This window comes from Hemitrygon akajei, chromosome 19, assembly GCF_048418815.1.
Source record: "Hemitrygon akajei chromosome 19, sHemAka1.3, whole genome shotgun sequence".
Classification (NCBI taxonomy): Eukaryota; Metazoa; Chordata; class Chondrichthyes; order Myliobatiformes; family Dasyatidae; genus Hemitrygon; species Hemitrygon akajei.
Window position 1 is genome coordinate 19,037,602 of NC_133142.1, and position 19,927 is coordinate 19,057,528.

At 39.4% G+C, this 19,927-nt stretch overlaps 1 protein-coding gene across 5 annotated transcripts in view; it reads right to left on the bottom strand.

Moving 5' to 3' along the window:
- The window catches only part of wnk2 (WNK lysine deficient protein kinase 2), a 191,645-nt gene extending 172,349 nt beyond the window's left edge, over positions 1–19,296 (bottom strand). For all 5 annotated transcript variants that reach the window (XM_073072185.1, XM_073072187.1, XM_073072186.1 and 2 more), the window contains exon 1: positions 18,606–19,296. In XM_073072185.1, coding sequence (XP_072928286.1) covers positions 18,606–19,259 — 654 coding nt within the window. In that variant the 5' untranslated portion in view covers positions 19,260–19,296. The remainder of the gene's footprint in view (positions 1–18,605) is intronic.
- Between the last annotated feature and the right edge of the window lie 631 nt (positions 19,297–19,927).

Sequence of the window (19,927 nt, forward strand, 5' to 3'; positions counted from 1 at the left end):
CCAAGAAAATGAGGAATATTTGAGGTATCTCAATTTCCCTTTAGTCTCCTCTAAAAGTTTATAGGTAAAGAAAGATTTGTTTATACAACACTGTATATTAAGCATTCACCTCTCCTTTTGTTATAGACTTTACATTCAGAATTTTTGACGGTACAAGTAAAACAAAAACTGGAACTTAGCTTTTATTAAAAGCTTGTTAATATTTAGCAATAAAATAGTGGGGGAACAAAAATCAGCAGGTAAGACAGCACTGAATGCCTCACACTTCACTGGACCACGTGTTAACTGTTTCTTGCTCCACAAATATCAGTTGATCAAAGTATTTCCAGCATCTATAGTAAACTTTATACAAAAGCAAAATACCGTTCCCAGGATGCTTTCCATTCTAGAACATCAGCGATGTCCTTCTTTAAAGGACAGGGCTTCCCTTCCTCCACTATTGATGCTGCCCTCACCTGCAGCTCCTCCATTTCCCGTACATCCATGTTCACCCCATCTTCCCATCTCCTTAATAGTGGAGTCGCTCTTGTCCTTACCTACCACTCTGCATCCAACACACTGTCCTCCACAACTTCTGCCATCTCCAAAGGGATCCTACCACCACACATATTTTACCTCCCCTCCCCATTTTCCACAGGAATCATTCCCTCCACGATTTCCTTTTCTATTCATCTTTCCCACTAACCTCCCTCCAGGCATTTATCCCTGCAAGCAGCCCAAGTACTATACCTGCTCATACACTTTCTCTGTCACCTCCATTCAGGGCCCCAGGAAGTCCTTCCACGTGTAGCAACACTTCATCTGCGAATTTGCTTGGGTCATCTATTATGGTGCTCCTAATGTGGCCCCTTCTACATTGGTGAGACCCGTCGTAAATTGGGGGACTGCTTCGTCGAGCACATCTGCACCATCCACCACAAGTGGAACTTTCCAGTGGTCAAACATTTCTCATTCCCATCCCAACACGTCAGTCTATGTCCTCCTCTTGTGCCTCATGAAGCAAACCTCAGGGTGGAGGAGCAACACCTTATATTCCGTCTGGGTAGCCGCCAATCTGATGCATTGAAAATCAATTTCTACTTACAGTTAAAATAAAGTCACCCCTTTCTCTATTCCCACTCTGATGTTTTGCCTCTTCTCTCCTGCCTATTACTTCCCCATGGGTCTCTTCCTCCTTCCCTTTTGCCTATGATCCACTCTCCTTTCTTATCAGGTTCCTTCTCCTCCATCCTTTGATCCTTCCCACCCACTTGGTTTCATCTATCACCTTCCAGCTAGCCTCCTTCCCCTCTTCCCACCTTTTTATTCTGGCATCTTCTCCCTTCCTTCTCAGTACTGAAGGAGGCTCTCAGCCTGAAATATCAACTATCTATTCATTTCCATAGATGCAGTCTGAACTATTGAATTCCTCCAGCATTTTGTGTGTGCTGCTTTGGATTTCTAACATCTGTAGACTTGCTCGTGTTGAGCAAAATTCATTTTCAATTTTGCATGGTTGAATATAGCTTTGCAAGTTACACATGTATTAAGAATAATAAGAATTTGCTGTTACAGAAGTAGGAATAAAAACATTACTACTTTTTCCTCAGCTCTTACTTAACCAATTTTATTTTACTTGATTTTGTACCAAATATTCCAACTTGTACTGTATTTCCTGGGTCAGATTTGGCAAATACCTGAGAAACCTGCGTCTATCATAAATAACACAGGCAAAGATGTGGAATGTAATATCATGTGGAAAAATGTAATATTTTTCTTGCCAAAATGGACTATAAAACTGCTTAAGCAGAATACCCAAGTGGTCAGAGAAACCAGAATTCTGCCATGGAAAAAGGAACCTGGGCAACTTGACATATAATTCTACAGAAGGCTTGCATTCAGTTTCTATTAATAATTAGGAAAGATTACAGAATTTTGTTCATTGCTAGGTGAGTTGAATGCAAAAAAAAAAGCCTTGTTTCAGTTATTACTATATTGAAGTAGCATTGACCTCATTTGTATAAATGCAGTTTAATGTTACTAGACAAATTGCTAAAAAAGATAGGCTGTCTTATGTGGAAAGGGTAGAAAAGCCAAGTTTCTATCTACTTATGTTAAGAACAAGAGAGGGCCTTAGTTAAAACACAGTACTGTATCTTAAGTGGTATTTACAGGAAAGATATGGGAAGTATGGTTCTTCTATTGGGGTTACTATTTCATAATTTTTGAGATGAAGCAAAATTATATTCTCTCAGCTGCTCAAGAGTCTTTGAAACACTTTCTCAAAGGCAGCAGAGGCTGAGCCTTCAATTATTTTAAGGCAGATAGTTTCCCGATAAACTAGGGGGAGAAAGGTTATCAAAGGGAATGGGATACAGAATTGAAATTATAATGTGATTAGCCATGTTCTTATTAAATTGAGGAGAAGGGTCAGGAAGCCAAGTAGCATGTGTTTAACCCACAAGTATCATTTATGGCTTTTACAGTGGCGGCATTAAGACAAATAGATTGGCATTACAACTGCTCAGTTTGTAGATTCAACATGACAATGGTGTTAAAGTAGAAAAAAGTAAGTACTAATACACAGCTACTCAGCATAAACAACAAGTTAGACAGCAACCATAAATAAAACACAGTTCAATAAGTAAATCAGGAAAATACTGAACACAAGCACAAGAGATTCTGAAGATGCTGGAAATCCAGAGCAACACTCACACAGTTCTGAAGGACTTCAGGAAGTCAGGCAGCATCTATGAAAATAAATAACGTCAATGTTTTGGGCCATGAACCTTCATGAAAACTGTTTATATTGTATTGCTTCTCCTAAAGCAGCAAGTTTCTCTAAAGATATTGTATTGAAAGCTAATATGCAAGAACATGATGAATACTAAACAACTATAATGAACTAAGTATTAAAGATTCTTGAGAAATGTACAAGATCCTTGTAGAATTTGGCAGTATGTATGCAGAAAGGATCTCACGGGAGATTATAGAATGAGGTCACGGTTTTAAAAAAATCAGGCATCATTTTCTGAGACAAAATTCTTTCTTGGTAGCAACTCTAAGTCAGAATATTTTCAAAGCAGGACAAAAGGGGTGAAAGGTTGCTGGAAGTAGACAGAACTAGATGGGATTACAATCAATCAGATCAGTGATGATTTTATTGAAAGGCAGAGCAGGCTCCAGAGTATGAAGATCATATTCCCTCTCCTTCAGCTTTTCAGCCTATCCTATCCCTATTCATCCTTCATAGTTTCAACTTGATCATGGATAAAGATAGATCTGGTCCTCGGGTTGAAGTTCTAAACTGGAAAAAGGGCAAATTTGAAGAAATGAGAAAGGATCTAAAAAGCGTAGATTGGGACAGGTTGTTCTCTGGCAAGGATGTGATTGGTAAGTGGGAGGACTTCAAAGGAGAAATTTTGAGAGTGCAGAGTTTGTATGTTCCTGTCAGGGTTAAAGGCAAAATGAATAAGAATAAGGAAACTTGGTTCTCGAGGGATATTGGAACTCTGATAAGGAAGAAGAGAGAGATGTTTAACATGTATAGGCAACAGGGAGGAAACAAGATGCCTGAGGAGTATAAAAAGAGTAAGAAAATACTTAAAGAAATCAGGAGGGCTAAAAGATGACATGAGGTTGCTTTGGCAGTCAGGGTGAAGGATAATCTTAAGAGCTTCTACAGGTGTGTTAAGAGCAAACGGATAGTATGGGATAAAATTGGTCCTCTTGAAGATCAGAGTGGTCGGCTATGTATGGAACCAAAAGAAATGGGAGAGATATGAAATGGGTTTTTTGCATCTGTATTTACGAAGGAAACTGGAATGGAGTCTATGGAAACAAGGCAAACAAGTAGGGAGGTCATGTAACTTATACAGATTAAAGAGGAGGTGGTGCTTGCTGTTTTGAGGCAAACCAGAGTAGATAAATCCCCAGGACATGACAGGGTATTCCCTCAGATCTTGAAGGAGACTAGTGTTGAAATTGCAGGGGCCCTGGCAGAAATATTTAAAATGTCAATATCCACAGGGCAGGTGCCGGAGGATCGGAGGATAGCTCATGTAGTTCTGTTGTTTAAAAAAGGCTCAAAAAGTAAGCTGGGAAATTATAGGCCAGTAAGTTTGACATCGGTAGTAGGTAAATTATTGGAAAGAATACCAAGAGATAGGATCTACAAGTATTTGGATAGACAGGGACCTATTAGAAAAAAAAAATCAGCATGGCTTTATGCATGGTAGGTCATGTTTAACCAATCTATTAGAGTTTTTCAAGGAAGTTACCAGGAAAGTGGATGAGGGGAAGGCAATGGATGTTGTATACATGGACTTCAGTTAGGCCTTTGACAAGGTCCTGCATGGGAGGCTAGTTAGGAAGATTCAGTTGCTAGGTATATATGGAGAGGTAGTAAATTGGATTAGACATTGGCTCAATGGAAGAAGCCAAAGAGTGGTAGTGGGGGATTGCTACTCTGAGTGGAAGCCTGTGACTAGTGGTGTGCCACAGGGATCAGTGCTGGGTCCATTGTTATTTGTCATCTATATCAATGATCTGGATGATAATGTGGCAAATTGGATCAGCAAATTTATTGATGATACAAAGATTGGAGGTGTAGTGGACAGTGAGGAAGGTTTTCAAAGCTTGCAGAGGGATTTGGACCAGTTGGAAGAATGGGCTGAAAAATGGCAGATGGAGTTTAATGCGGACAAGTGTGAGGTATTGCACTTCCGAAGGTCAAACCAAGGTAAATGGTAGGATACTGATGACTGCGGTAGAGCAGAGGGATCTGGGAGTACAGATACATAATTCCCTAAAAGTGGCGTCACAGGTGGATAGGGTCGTAAAGAGAGCTTTTGGTACATTGGCCTTTATAAATCTAAGTATTGAGTATAAGAGTTGGAATATAATGGTGAGGTTGTATAAGACATTGGTGAGACCGAATTTGGAGTATTTTGTGCAGTTTTGGTCACCTAATTACATGAAGGATATTAAAAAGATTGAAAGAGTACTGAGAAGGTTTACAAGGATGTGGCTGGGACTTGAGAAACTGAGTTACAGAGAAAGGTTGAATAGGTTAGGACCTCATTCCCTGGAGCGTAGGAAAATGAGAAGTGATTTGATAGAGGTGTATAAAATTATGATGGGTATAGATAGCGTGAATGCAAGCAGGCTTTTTCCACTGAGGCTAGGGAAGGAAAAAAGGTCATAGGTTAAGGGTGAAGGGGGAAAAGTTTAAAGGGAACATTATGACCATATAACAATTACAGCACGGAAACAGGCCATCTCCGCCCTTCTAGTCCATGCCAACCACTTACTCTCACCTAGTCCCACTGACCCACACTCAGCCCATAACCCTCCATTCCTTTTCTGTCCATATACCTATCCAATTTTACTTTAAATGACAATACCGAACCTGCCTCTACCACTTCTACTGGAATTTCTTTACTCACAGCTACCACTCTGAGTAAAGAAATTCCCCCTCATGTTACCCCTAAACTTTTGCCCCCTAACTCTCAATTCATGTCCTCTTGTTTGAATCTCCCCTACTCTCAATGGAAAAAGCCTATCCACGTTAACTCTATCTATCCCCCTCATAATTTTAAATACCTCTATCAAGTCGCCCCTCAACCTTCTATGCTCCAAAGAATAAAGACCTAACTTGTTCAACCTTTCTCTGTAACTTAGGTGCTGAAACCCAGGTAATATTCTTCTCTGTACTCTCTCTATTTTGTTGATAGCTTTCCTATAATTCGGTGACCAGAACGGCACACAATACTCCAAATTCAGCCTTACCAATGCCTTGTACAATCTTAACATTATATCCCAACTCCTATACTCAACGCTCTGATTTATAAAGGCCAACATACCAAAAGCTTTCTTCAGCACCCTATCCACATGAGATTCCACCTTCAGGGAACTATGCACCATTATTCCTAGATCACTCTGTTCTACTGCCTTCTTCAGTGCCCTACCATTTACCATGTATGTCCTATTTGGATTATTCCTACCAAAATGTAGCACCTCACACTTATCAGCATTAAACTCCACCTGCCATCATTCAGCCCACTCTTCTAACTGGCCTAAATCTCTCTGCAAGCTTTGAAAACCTACTTCATTATCCACAACGCCACCTACCTTAGTATCATCTGCATACTTATCCAATTTACCACCTCATCATCCAGATCATTAATGTATATGACAAACAACATTGGACCCAGTACAGATCCCTGAGGCACACCACTAGTCACCAGCCTCCAACCTGACAAACAGTTATCCACCACTACTCTCTGGCATCTCCCATCCAGCCACTGTTGAATCCATTTTACTACTTCAATGTTAATACCCAATGATTGAATCTTCCTAACTAACCTTCCGTGCGGAACCTTGTTCAAGGCTTTACTGAAGTCCATATAGACAACATCCACTGCTTTACCCTCGTCAACTTTCCTCGTAACTTCTTCAAAAAATTCAACAAGATTTGTCAAACATGACTTTCCACGCACAAATCCATGTTGACTGTTCCTAATCAGACCCTGTCTATCCAGATAATTATATATACCATCTCTAAGAATACTTTCCATTAATTTACCCACCACTGACGTCAAACTGACAGGTCAATAATTGCTAGGTTTACTCTTAGAACCATTTTTAAACAAATGGAACAACATGAGCAATATGCCAATCCTCTGGCACCATCCGCGTTTGGGGGGGTGGGGGGCTTCACGCAGAGAGTGGTGGGAGTGTGGAATGAGCTGCCAGATGAAGTGGTGAATGTGGGTTCACTTTTGACATTTAAGAAAAACTTGGACAGGTATACGGATGAGAGGGGTTTGGAGGGATATGGCCCAGGTGCAGGTCAGTGGGACTAGGCGGAAAAATGGTTCAGCACAGCCAAGAAGGGCCAAAAGGCCTGTTTCTGTGCTGTAATGTTCTATGGTTCTATGGTTCAATTGTGGCTTGCATCCAACCAACCATTTGGGTTTGGCAATGGTGATGACCCTTCCCTCAGCCAAGTCTTTATAAACCAGTTAATTTTACTTTACACTTTTATTCAAATTTCACTTTGAAATTAGTTGATCAATTCTGTATGAAAATCCCCTTTGCAAGTCTGAGGGCACTACTTGAATTTACTAGTCAATTTTGGTTAAAATGATGCTAAGGAAGTTAAGCTAGAAGAATTCTCCTTTGATAAAATGTTACCAGTTCACTTGGTGTTTGGCAAAATTCAGCACAAGCACAGTAAATCAAAACTGATAATTACAAATTTCACTTTCACATAACTTGCATTGTATAGATTTCTATGCCATTTGGCCTAGGATATAGGATAATCTCTGAAGCTTACCAAATACCAAAAACAGTCTAAATATCTACATTTCACTCCAATATAGCAGTTATTTTTCTGAATACTGAATGATATGCCAGGTAAGAGGAGCTAAGAAATTACAAAAGTACCATCTGTAACATTGTATGATTTTGTAATATGCATCTTGATTTTAAAAGCGATTTGCAAAATGCCCTCCAAGTGACTTTTCACCCTCCTCATACTTAAGATAGCCCACTGCTTTTCCAGATACTAAATAAAAATGGGATGACTATTGAGAATCATAGTGCCCAGTAGAGGATCATTGTGCTGATTCTAAGCAACACAATTAAAATATCTTTGTTGTAACTTCTTTTCAGCATTACCAGATTTTAAAAGTATTAAATGTATGTAACTCATCATGTTATCTAAAAGGCAGCATGAAGACATATTCTGCAGCTTCTCAGTGAGTTTCACTATTTGAAGCCATCTACCAGCTGCAGTCTCGTGGGCATAGATGTCAAAAAATGTTCTGTGCACCACTAAATGAAGTACTACATGTCTAAAAATATCCTCTCATTTTAGGCAGTCCCTCTGGATTGAGGAAAACTTGCTTAAACTTTGTTTCACAGGTTCAGAGGTGGCTAATGAAACCAATGTAGAAAATACAGAATCTTCTAAAGTTGTGCAAGTGATGTTTGATGAGGCAAGCAGCTGGATAGTTTGTAAGGTGACAATTACTATTTACACAGGGTCTCTGTGTTCCTAATCCACGGTCTCAAAGTCCTCAACACCAATATCAATGTTCCTTTTATACATGGAGCAGTCAGGAACTAAAGGTTCCCAGAAGACAGTGATAGTTTAGTTTCTTCAATGCATCTCTGATAACATCCATAAAATGTTCCTGTCCACTTGACATAGGGAAAGTTAAGAACTGAAAAAGGTGTCTTTACAAGGTTTTCAATTCATTGTGGCACTTTCCTTATATAATCCTCAGGTCAAAGATCATACTTCTACCGAAGTCCTAAGGGTTCAGATGCCAATGAAGGAGGTCCAACAGCTGTATGCAAGTAACAGTTCATCATCATTGACTACTCATTTGTCTTACTGATTAGTCCCACTCCAGTAGGAAGACTAGAGGGAAGTTCCAAAATTGAAGCAAGTTTGATACGAGAACAAGAACAATGTTGCAGCCTTGTTTAACACCATTCTGTACTGGGATTGGGCCTGTTATCATTAATATATCACAACTTGCACACGATCATGCAGCAGATACAAGATGGAGATTAATTTCTCTTGGCAGCCAAACTAGAGAAAGATGCTCTATAAGCAACTTCAAATGAAATCAAAGTTCATACATGCTGGCTGGTGCAGCATATTGAATTTGACTTGCAATTAGCATAGACAAAAATCACATCTATGTCTTCAGATCTGGGGAAAATCTTTTTGACTAGATGTGCACTTTACTGGCTATAGCTTCAACTCATTTCCATGATGATTGCAATTATTGAGCCAGAGATAACACGTTTTCCTCTTCCCAGATGCAAGAGATGAAGTTGCAAAAGTGACTGAAGCTCCTCTTTGCAAAGTTTTCATGTGCTAATCACAACAGACAGTAGAAACCTGATCCAGGCATTTCATCGGTATCAAAAAAGTGCGAAGTGGTCACAAATTTGAACAGAATTGAATTAGGACCCAATTGAGACATAATATGCTGAGCTGTGAAGAAAGCTGGTGACAGAAATAATGACTAGCTAAGAATTTAGCTGCAAGTTTCAACAGCTAGGCTATCTACAAACATACTGTTCCTCTCCGTCCTTTCCCTTTCTCTGCAATTTAAAGCATTAGCTTTCCAGCTTAATTCTGGTAAAAGGTTTCTCTAACAGATGTGGACTGACTTGTTGTTGAATATGTCTCCCGTACCAAAAAAACAACTGATTCAATTTTCTTCATTTCCTCTGCCTATCATTAACAGCAAATCTTTGAGGTTCTCTTTCATACCTGTGTGCTCTAAGACTTCATTTAATCTCATGAATTCGTTCAATTCAATAAGTACCTTCAGTCCTGATGAAGGGGTTCTGCCTGTGGTGAACTACATATACCAGTCTGGACACGCCTCCCCCCCCCCCCCCCCCCCCCCCCGCTGACTGCTCCTGTGGCTCTTCCCACAGACCCCTGTATAAAGGCGATTGGAGGCACTGCTCCTCCCTCAGTCTCCAGGATGCTGTGTGATGGTCTCTTGCTGCTGATAGTGCTCTCTTCCAGCTAATAAAAGCCTATCTCTCGCCTCACATCTCCGAGAGTTATTGATGGTGCATCACTGCCCAAAACATTGACTGTTTATTCTGCTCTATAAATGCTGCCTGACTAGCTGAGTTCCTCCAGCATTTTGTATGTAACACCTTTCTTTGATTCATCTTTTAAGTGGTAAAACCCTATAAGCATTGTGAACCCATAGTTCCTTTAAAAATGTTGAACTTACTGACTTCAAAATCAGTGTTTCTTAGATAGCTCACTCAGTAACCTTTAACCTCTTCTACAGGTCCCAAAACAACTACATTATAAACAATGGCAATCTTAACTGAAACCTTTCCAGTTTTTTTTTTAAACCTTGTGCTTCTATAATTCTGAACCAACGTTTCACCAGCGCTTTGAATATGATTACAGGCATCATTAACTATGGTATTTTTGAAAATATATACTCTAAGCAAATTTTCAATATTTTCTGCAATTCTACTCAAAATTGACAATAGAAGATGCATGTCAACTTAGAACATTAGCCTTCAACAAGCATGTACACATGCAAGTTACTTAACAGTACAACAGTTGAACAAGCCCTGCTTCAAGCTTTGAAGTTGAGAGGATTGTGAGCTTTAAGTTTCTAGAAGTGACCTGATCAATACTCTATCCTAGTTCAACCATATTGGCAGCATGGCCAAGAATGTGCATGAGTGTCTATACTTCCTCAGGAGGCCAAAGAAATTTTGTATGTCCCCCTAACCTCACCATTTTATTGATGCACCATAAAAAGAATTCTATCCAGATGCATCACCGCTTGGTATGGCAAGAGACCACAAGAAACTGAAGTGTTGTGCACATCATGGAAACCCTTCATGACTGTCTACACTTCAGTGACTCTGTAAAGCAGCCAGCATAATCAATGTCCCCACTCACCAAAGACATTTTCTTTTCACCCATTCCTACTGCATTTCACAGGCTCAAGAACAGCTTATATTCTACTGTTAGAAGACTATTGAATGATCCCTTGGTACAATAAGTTGGACTTGACCTCAACCTTCCTCACTGTGACCTTGCACCTTATTGACCTCCTGCACTGCACTTTCTCCGTAACTAACACTTTATTCTGCATTCTGTTGCTTTCCTTCATACTACTTCAATGCAGAGATGTGATGGAATTATATATATGGATGACATGCAGAACAGTTTTTCATTATAATTCAATACACGTAACTATTTACCTCGGCTAACACAAGAATATAGCTCATAAACAGTGTATACTGGTCAAAGATACCATGCATACAAAGCTAATTCATACAATTTATTTCCAATCATTATTCTTCCAATAAATTAAAACAGCAATTAAGTCAGCCTAAGCTCATCTATCTTAGCTTTAAAAAATCTTGTACTCAAACCTATATCCATAATTTTTTTAAAATTTACACACCAAATCATCCAGTGACCTAATATCCTATTGGTCCTCAAAATATTATTCATCTATCAGGAGGTATCAACTTAATTATCAGTGAGCACACTGGCTTGGAACAGAGTTTATGAATTTATTTGACCAAATTATAAACTCAATATAAATAAATGGATGTAAAGTATTTTGTTAAAGCAGAGTTATCTGGATTAATAGCAGCATAATAGTAGCCCAGTTGTGAACAACCCAACTCATTTGGGTCAATAGCTGCCCATAGACATATGGTGGGCATTTATGTGGGAACTTACTTCCACTGAGTGTATGAACATGCTGTAGAGGGAACTTGAGTTTTAATAAGAAATATGCTTTTTCCAACTACTAGACTGACGCAGAGCCTAAATCTGCAAGTGCAAGAAAGAACAAAAAATATATATAAAACAATAAAAGCTACAAATAAAGATCAACAGAAAAAGTTAAATTCCCTACAAAATCTTGATTTATTAAACATGTTGGATTAGTACTTGAAGAAGTTTATTTTCAGTGCCAGATTTCTGTGGTAGTAATAAGGAAACATTACAACTTTTAAAATGTACTTACAATCCAAATCACAAATCCCAATCTATTCTGGCATATTTAGTATATGACTAATTGGTGAAGCACCACAATATTGCACTTTTCATGCATGAAATTCTCAGTGGAAAATACTAGTGAAGTTTGTGCAAATCAGACAATACTTCCAAAATACCACACAGTAGCACTACACTGAAAATACTAGAAGTTGCTGTCTGATTTACTCCATAACAATGAGGGGTGGTAGTTTCATTTTTGATGTTTCAAAATCCAGGTAAATAACAACCAGCAAAAAGGAGAAATACAATTTCAGTAAATCAGTGACAAAGGTTAAAATCTCAAAAATGTGGCAATTATGAGTTTACGAGAAACCCTAGCACTATAGCTGAACCACCCTTTCACATCCAACAGTCTGGTAATACAAGAGGTTTTCAGAAAGAATCCAGCCACCAGATAAATTTTAAAATCTTGAATGTTTGAATCACAAATTACACTGATTCACATGCAAATAAGGCAGCTAATATCTAAAATGTAGCATCAATGCAACACAGTTTCATGTCACATCAATACAATCATAGTTTAAATGCAACAGTGCAAAATCTGAGGAAAATAATTATCTTTAGAGTTTAATGTCAAGCAGAAGTACTATTTTATATTCAAATGGTTTCACAAGTTCTAGTTTGCAAATCTTGCACATCACCCAGAACACCAGGTGCATTGTTATCACAATCATAAATATATTAGTCTAACAAACTACAACCAATACTAAATGCTCAAGGGAATGTTACTTTCCATCTTAGCAATGGGAACTTCCTTGTCAAGAAGCTTTTTTAAAATATATATTTAGCCATAACTTTGTTAGTTTTGCCAAATAACCAAGGATGCTATTGTTTAAACTTAATAGCAAGAATTCCTTCTAAAAATGTAGGATTATCCAAATAATGTATTCATACTGCAATGTGTTGATGGGGTGTATGGCATGTGCAAGGGACAGTATGACCTCTGGTGAAGGGGCTTGCCATGTCCGTACTGGGGCAGCTCACTCACATTTGGTCCCCATCAGAAATTCAGCTCTCACCCATAGCTCCAAGTAATTGTATGCATGTGACAGTGGCCACAGCCTGGTATGCCGCTTCAAAAGGCGAGTTAAAGCGGACAAGGGCTGCCAGCAGCCTCGTACTTTGGTGAGATAGGGACATGCCTGTCCTAGCATGTGAAGTCGGCTCTGGCAGACTGGGCAGATGTGATCAAACGGCCAGGAAGACAGTACTACAACACTCTGTGGTGACAAGACACAGAAGATGTCAGTCATCCATCCACTGCAACCAAGACCCCAGCTTGATGATTGTTGGATCCACTGGACTCAGACTTCTGAAGCTGAGGGAGTGGAACTGCCCTAATGCTACAGCTCTTCCACTTGAAAAACTGGTTTCCTATTATCATGAGACACGATGGACAACTGCCAGATAAGTTGACATGTTCTTATGCCATTTTGTGAAACAACTTTTTTTTTTTTTAAAAACCTTCGCTTATCATTCCCAAAAATATTACAAGTGACATCTTTAATAAGGTCCAATAATATTATAAATAAATAGCAAATTCTGCTCCCAAAATTGGCTGATACCTTAAAAATGTTTTAAAAAAGGCCAAAGATATTGCTCCTATTTAAGCCATCTTAATTTCATTAGCTTTTGATTTATCACATACACAAAGAATCAATTAATGGTGCAAGTATTAGCCATAACCTTCAATGCTTAAATTTTATGCTAACATCATACATTTTTTCCCTATCATTATCAATAATACCAGTTTGTCTGAAGTGCCAATCACATTTTTGCACAAAAATATCAAAATTTAAAAAGATTCTTGATAGTATCTTTGCTACATTTTCACTTTGTTTTCACAACTTGTTAAAATTAATTGTTTAACTACTGTATTTGCTGTTCTGATAAAGGGTCATTGATTTGGATTTTGCTTCACCTGATGATCATATCCAGAATGTACTGTTCTTGTTCCAGATTTCCTGCATCTTCAGTTCTATGCTTTTCTTTTATGCAGTGTCATAAAATGGCAAAACATTTCAAGATATTTCACAGGAGCTTTATCAAACAATAATTCCTGAAACTTGGGTCGAGTTTAGAGACAACACCGAAAAGCTTGGTCAAAGAGGTAAGTAGAGTAGTTTTGGTATTTCATCCTAAAGCTTGAAACATTTGGCAACTACCACCAACAATACAACAGTTATACTGCACCATGATGATGGGACAAGAACTAGATAAGTGTCTTTGCTCTAGAAGCAATTACAGAGATAAATACAAGATCATTCTTGTAAAAACAAGAATTTCACAAATCATAGTACTGCTTAATCAGAAACACAAACATGGTCCCTGCATCTGAAGACTTGCTAATGAGACTTGCACAAAATTATAAAGGTGAGTGCACAGGACAGGATGACTCAGCTGCTTTTCTGTTCAAGAGTTTTGCAACATTTTAACAAAAGCGCAGATTATCACCCAAATGTTCAATATCAGAATAAATTATTTTGGTTTCAGTACACAATTCACCTTTTGAAAACAAGCAGACACCCAAATCTGGTAAGTAATTATAATCAGATCATCCGACAAACATAACTATCATTGTCAAGTTGCAGCATATCACTGATGCAGCAAATTACCTCATCTGCCAAAGCAACCTGAAAATCATATTCTAGATTCCCATTTAGAGACAGAGGCAAAAGCACTCATTAAAACCTTAAATAGTTCTAAGATTTGACTTCCAAACTGTTGATAGTTGCTTCCTTTGTACTGTCACCTGCAATTTTCATACCAACAAGGAAGATATTTTCAAAAGGTAAAGAACAAAATTCAATTTGGAAATAACAGAAACTTGGTTAAAAGTTAAGTTTTAAATATTGCTGCATGCTATTTCAAAAGGTAATGGCAAAACATACTCTGAAGTGTAAGAGAAAGGAAATAGAATACAGAGGTTGGGAAATATTCCTCAACATAGATGCTGCCTGACCTGTTGAGTTTTTTTGTATTATACTGAGTTAGGAAACATGCTTAGGAAAATTTCTAAGACTGGCTAGAGAATTTAGTGAAAAACAACATACAGCCACAACAATGTGCACTAGTAGGCATTTATAATGGACTGCAGATTAATACCTACAGGAAAAGTGGTTAATTGCAGCTGAGTTCTAGAAGTGTTGTATAGTTTATACAGTTTGCTTCAAGACAATGGATTCTGTGAAAATATGAGCCAACAATGAAGACACGTACACTGCTGTAGCTAACCGCCTATGGTTTATATCAGTCACATGGCCCTAAAATATGCTCCTTCTATTCCAATAGGTTTTTAAAAATACCAACATGCAGAAGTTGTTTGTGTACACATGGTATTTTATGTCAATAAGGATCGCTCGTTTCAATAACTGAAAGGAGATGCAAGGAACTTTAAGTTCTTTTTATACTTTCCCTACATAAAATATACCCAATTAATTCAAGCAAATAAGAATTATTTTTAAATATTTAGGAAAGCATGTTTGAAAAATGAATACCAACACCTACTTCAGGTTCAAAAATTGCTGTAAATAATTGTCATACCTATCATGGACAACAGCAACTGGTCTGCAAAATAACCTTAAATTTTCACCATCTGCTTTTGGCTTTAGCCAAAATAAAGGAGGCATCCACTCACAATACCTTCATACAATTTAAGTAGACTCATTTCAACATAATGACATTTAGTAAACCTGCTAAACCCATTAACCTGCTTCCTAGGTTAAGTCACTAAAATGAGGTTTAAGGACAAACACAGTAATTCCAGAATAATTATTATACTGTTTTGTGCAGGTTGAATTGATTTTTTAAAACACAATATAAAAACAAACAATTCAGGAAAAAAGCATTTTACTATATAGGGCTTGTCAAGAACTTAGAATATTTATATTTGCATTATCAAAGGCAATTATTCAATAAACTGACAAATCAGAATCAGATCTTTTATCAATGATGTGTTGTGAAATTTGTTTTGAGACTACAGTACAGTGCAAGACAAAAATCACTTTTAAGTTACAAAATGAATCAACAGTGCAAAAGGAAAAATTTGTGTTCATGGATTCTTCCAAAAAAATCTGATGGTGGAGGGGAAGAAGCTGAATTGAATATAGATCTTCAGGCTCGTGCATTGCTTCTCTGATGGTGGTAACATGAAGAGGGCATTTCCTGGATGGTGAAAGGCTTTAATGACAGATACCAGCTTCTTGAGGCACTGCCTCTTGAAGAAGTACTTTTTGGTGTTGAGGATTATGTCTGTAATGGAACTGGCTGAGTCTACAATTCTCTGCAGCCTTTTGCAATCCCTATACATTGTTGGCTCCATACTGTGCTATGATGCAACCAGAGTTCTCACTACTGTACATCTGTAGAAATTTTCAAGAATATTTAGTGACATACCAAATTTGCTCAATCTCCTATGTAGACCTGTTGATATGCCTTTGTTATGTTTGTTGGGCCAAGGATAGATCCTCACTCACTGAAGGTGTTGGTATGACTGTTAAACCCCATCCAGAATATATACAGCAGGTTGTTCTCCAAAAATTAAAAAAAAAACACACCAGGGAAGCTGCACTACTTGGCTAGCAATCAATTATCTTTGGATCTTTGAGATTCATATTGACATTATTCTTTTATGAATAAAACAAACAAGACAATTTCAACTAATGAGCTCTGAAATGCCAATTAATGGCAAATTTGAAAGGTTTGCATGAAACATCCTCACTCAGTTTAAAAACTCATCTGGAAAAGAGAGCACACTCCACAAATCTCTGTCTCAGTTTGTGACGAGAATGGAAGAACTAGTTCTGGAACTGATTTTTTTTTAAAAAGGAAAGCATTAGCAGTTAGGAGTCTGAAGTAGCCAGCCAGGATTTGTAACAGGGCCAAATACATACCCTCTTTTGAATGGTGTTTATGAATCAGGAAAGAAAATAAATTGTATAGCTATGGGAATGAGACTGGATGCAGTATTCTCACATTGTACTAGTATGCACCAGTCTAAATAATCTCCTTACTAGTCATGACGCTTATAAAGGATCAACCCCATTTCCTTGTAGACCTCCTTGCCGCCCAATTGTCTTCCCATTTAGCATGGGACTTAATAATTATTAACAAGTACTGTTGATAATCAATACCCAGCACCTCTGGAGAAAATGTTCAATTAGGTGCACCCAAGCCTGAGGTTAGGAGCCCCATAATGCATCAGCTCCTATTCAATCCATTTCAGGACCAACTCCATTGCTTAAATTAGATCATATACAAAAAATATGCATTCCTTCTGAATAAAATTTGTCAAGGTATATTCTAAATCACCACCGCCCTAACATTACATCATATAACCATATAAAATGTACACCTTTGTTAAAGTTACAATACACAACTCAATGAGGGAGAGCAGAAGTGGGAATCTGAAGAGATGCATGTAACCTGAGTGGTAAAGAGATTTACTAAATATGTTTTCAATAATTTAGTTTCCCAACAAATCAAAAGCTCCTACTTTCAAATCTAAAATGGACACGACCGCAAAATGGAACATGCTGAAAATAGACTTTTTTCCAGGAGGTGAGAAATATTGTAAACCCGTGAAAGAAATACGGATCAATGATCGGATTTTTTTTGTTTTCGTGACTTACGCTGATCTCTTGGAAACTTGAAGAGGAGCTTGCAAAAATATTAGGAATTGAAGTGTACACACGAGGAAATCTGCAGATGCTGGAAATTCAAACAACACACACAAAATGCTGGTGGAACACAGCAGGCCAGGCAGCATCTATAAGATGAAGCACTGTCGGCCCGAAACGTCGACAGTGCTTCTTATAGATGCTGCCTGAGGAATTAGAGTGTAGTGCTTTTATGTAAAGCTCGATAATAACTTGGACAGCAACACCCTCGCGCGTGTTCTAGAAAACTGCTAATTATGCTTTCAGAATCGGAACAATAGCGGGGAAAGAAAGGGAAGAACCCTCGAACTTTTACTAGAGTGTTTCTCTCGCAAATTAAGTTTAACACTAATAATTTAATCACGTAGATACCCTAAAGTTACATATAGCAGTTTTATAAAATGGATTATTGCCTGCTTTAAATGCAACCGAGCAACTCTATTGCGTATTGTTTTCCCCCATTTAAATCGATAAAACCAAAAGAAAACTAACCTCCGCGTCCACCCAGAGATTATGTTCAAAAATAAAGATGCACAGATAATTCGTGCACTAGACAACATTTTAAACTATGATTTTATTACTAAACACTAATAATGTACACAAGTTTCTTTCGAACAAAGCACTAAACGCTGTCTGGGGCAGTTTAACAGAGGCAACAGACTTTAGACGCTATCATTTTCTGTCAGACTATTACAATCACTGCTAAGCTTCACGGATAACAAGATTATTACCAGTCAGGGAACGACTGGTGCTCGAGATTTAGATCTACATTTCTCACGAACCCGTGCAAAGAGAAGGCAAGATTAGACAATTCCCTAATTAATTTTGACGCAAACGTGACAATCTGTCCGATTTCAACCCTACACAGTGCTAATCGTACGCCAGTATCGCAGGCTCAAGTTCAATTGTCATTCAGCCATACGAGAATACAGCCAAACGAAACAGCGTTCCTCTGGGGCCAAGGTGCAAAATACAGTATTAAGTCACACACAACACAAAGCACATATAGCCGATATACGAAAGCACAAGCATATTTATAGGATTGGCTAGATCACTAGTTTGGATGATACAAGTAACCTGTTAGCAAGCGGATTTTTTTTTACTCTGATAACCTGTTACTAGAATAAATAATCCATTTGCGATCTGCTCACATACCCAGAGAATTTATTATACAGGGAGACGGTCTTGATTACGCAGCGTAGATGTATTAGGTAACTGCATGACACATCGTTAGGAAACGAATAAAACGATTTAAAATAAGAAATATAATACAAGAGTTATAACTGATCAATAACTAAACTGAATTGGCTTTTATTTCACAATAATAACACAAAGACCGCGAGTTATTCTGCAAACGCAGACTATAAGATTAAACATCTTACCTGAAGCTCACACCAAGCCACCTCAAGCCATGTCTCCGCGTCCAGACCCTTGTAAACCGTTTTGAAGGAGCCTCTTCCAAGTTCGATATCGAACTTGAGAAACCTGCCGTCAGGTGAAGTAGCGACCGCTTTCATCTCAGCTTCCTCCTCATTCTCGTCACTCTTGGACTTGGAGAGTTCCTTGGAGCTATCGGACGGCTCTTTCGGTGCGCCGTCGCCCGCTCTGCCATCTTTCTCATCATCGGCGCTGACACTCTCGGTCGCGCTGCCTTTCTTCCCAGCCTGGCTCTCGGTGCTCGAGCCTTCGGCTGCGGCTTCCCCTCTGGCGGCTCTCTTCGCCTCGGGGTCAGCGTCGCTCTGCAGCAGCCGACAGGGTCTATCCCCCGCCGGCAACAGCGGCACCGTCCGCCTGACGAACCGCTGAGTGACACGCGGGTAGTCCTGGGCAGGGGGATTCGAGCAGGGGGCTCCCTGTAGCAGCCTCCTCCTCAGCATCACTGCAGCGGAGTCCGTGCCATCGGCCGTCTCCTCCTCCGCTCCAGCGGCGCTGCACTCGGGGCAACCCCCGGAGCCGGCTGCCACTTGGCCGTTCGGGGCTCCGGCATCCTCACCGGCAGCTGCGGTGACCTCGCTCACCTCAGCCGGAGGCTCCATTGGGGTGTGTGGGGGGAGGGGAGGGGAGGGGTCGATCAGGGTGGGGAGGGGGCAGGTGGACACAATATTAACGACTTAGTTTACCGGGACACAGCGAGGACTCGCGGTGCCTTGTTGCAGGGAGCACAACCCCGACTGACGCAGCTGTTGTCGCACAGGTCTCCAGACGCGTCTCGCACAGCAACCCGGGGCGGCAGCTTCGTCCATTCAGGGTTACTTTTAATGACAATTGGGGGAAAAGAGAAAACCACCGACCACCCGCGACTTCATGAACATTCCAGCATCTCGGCGCGGCGCTGCCCGGCTCCGGCTGCTGATGCTGATGCTCCAAGGCGCAAAACCGCGGCGCGCTGACGTCAGCGACACGTCGCCGTTAGCGCGCGTGGCCGACAACCCGGAGCGCGTGAGCGTGTCGCTGCAAAGCGCAAATCTGCTCCTGGAATTTTTTTTCAGGACAGGATCCAAAATACAGCGTTAAATTAATGGGCTTCTCCAGGCCTCCACTTGCGCAATGTTACCGCTCTATGGATAAGTTTAATTCCTTGCCTTTGTCTCTTGGCAGTGCATGGTCATTGCATAATTCCTGAAGCACCTATCTATTTTTAATCATCCATTGTCACCAGCCGAAAGAGACCAACACAAGTCATGCCTTTACAAAGAACTAATGA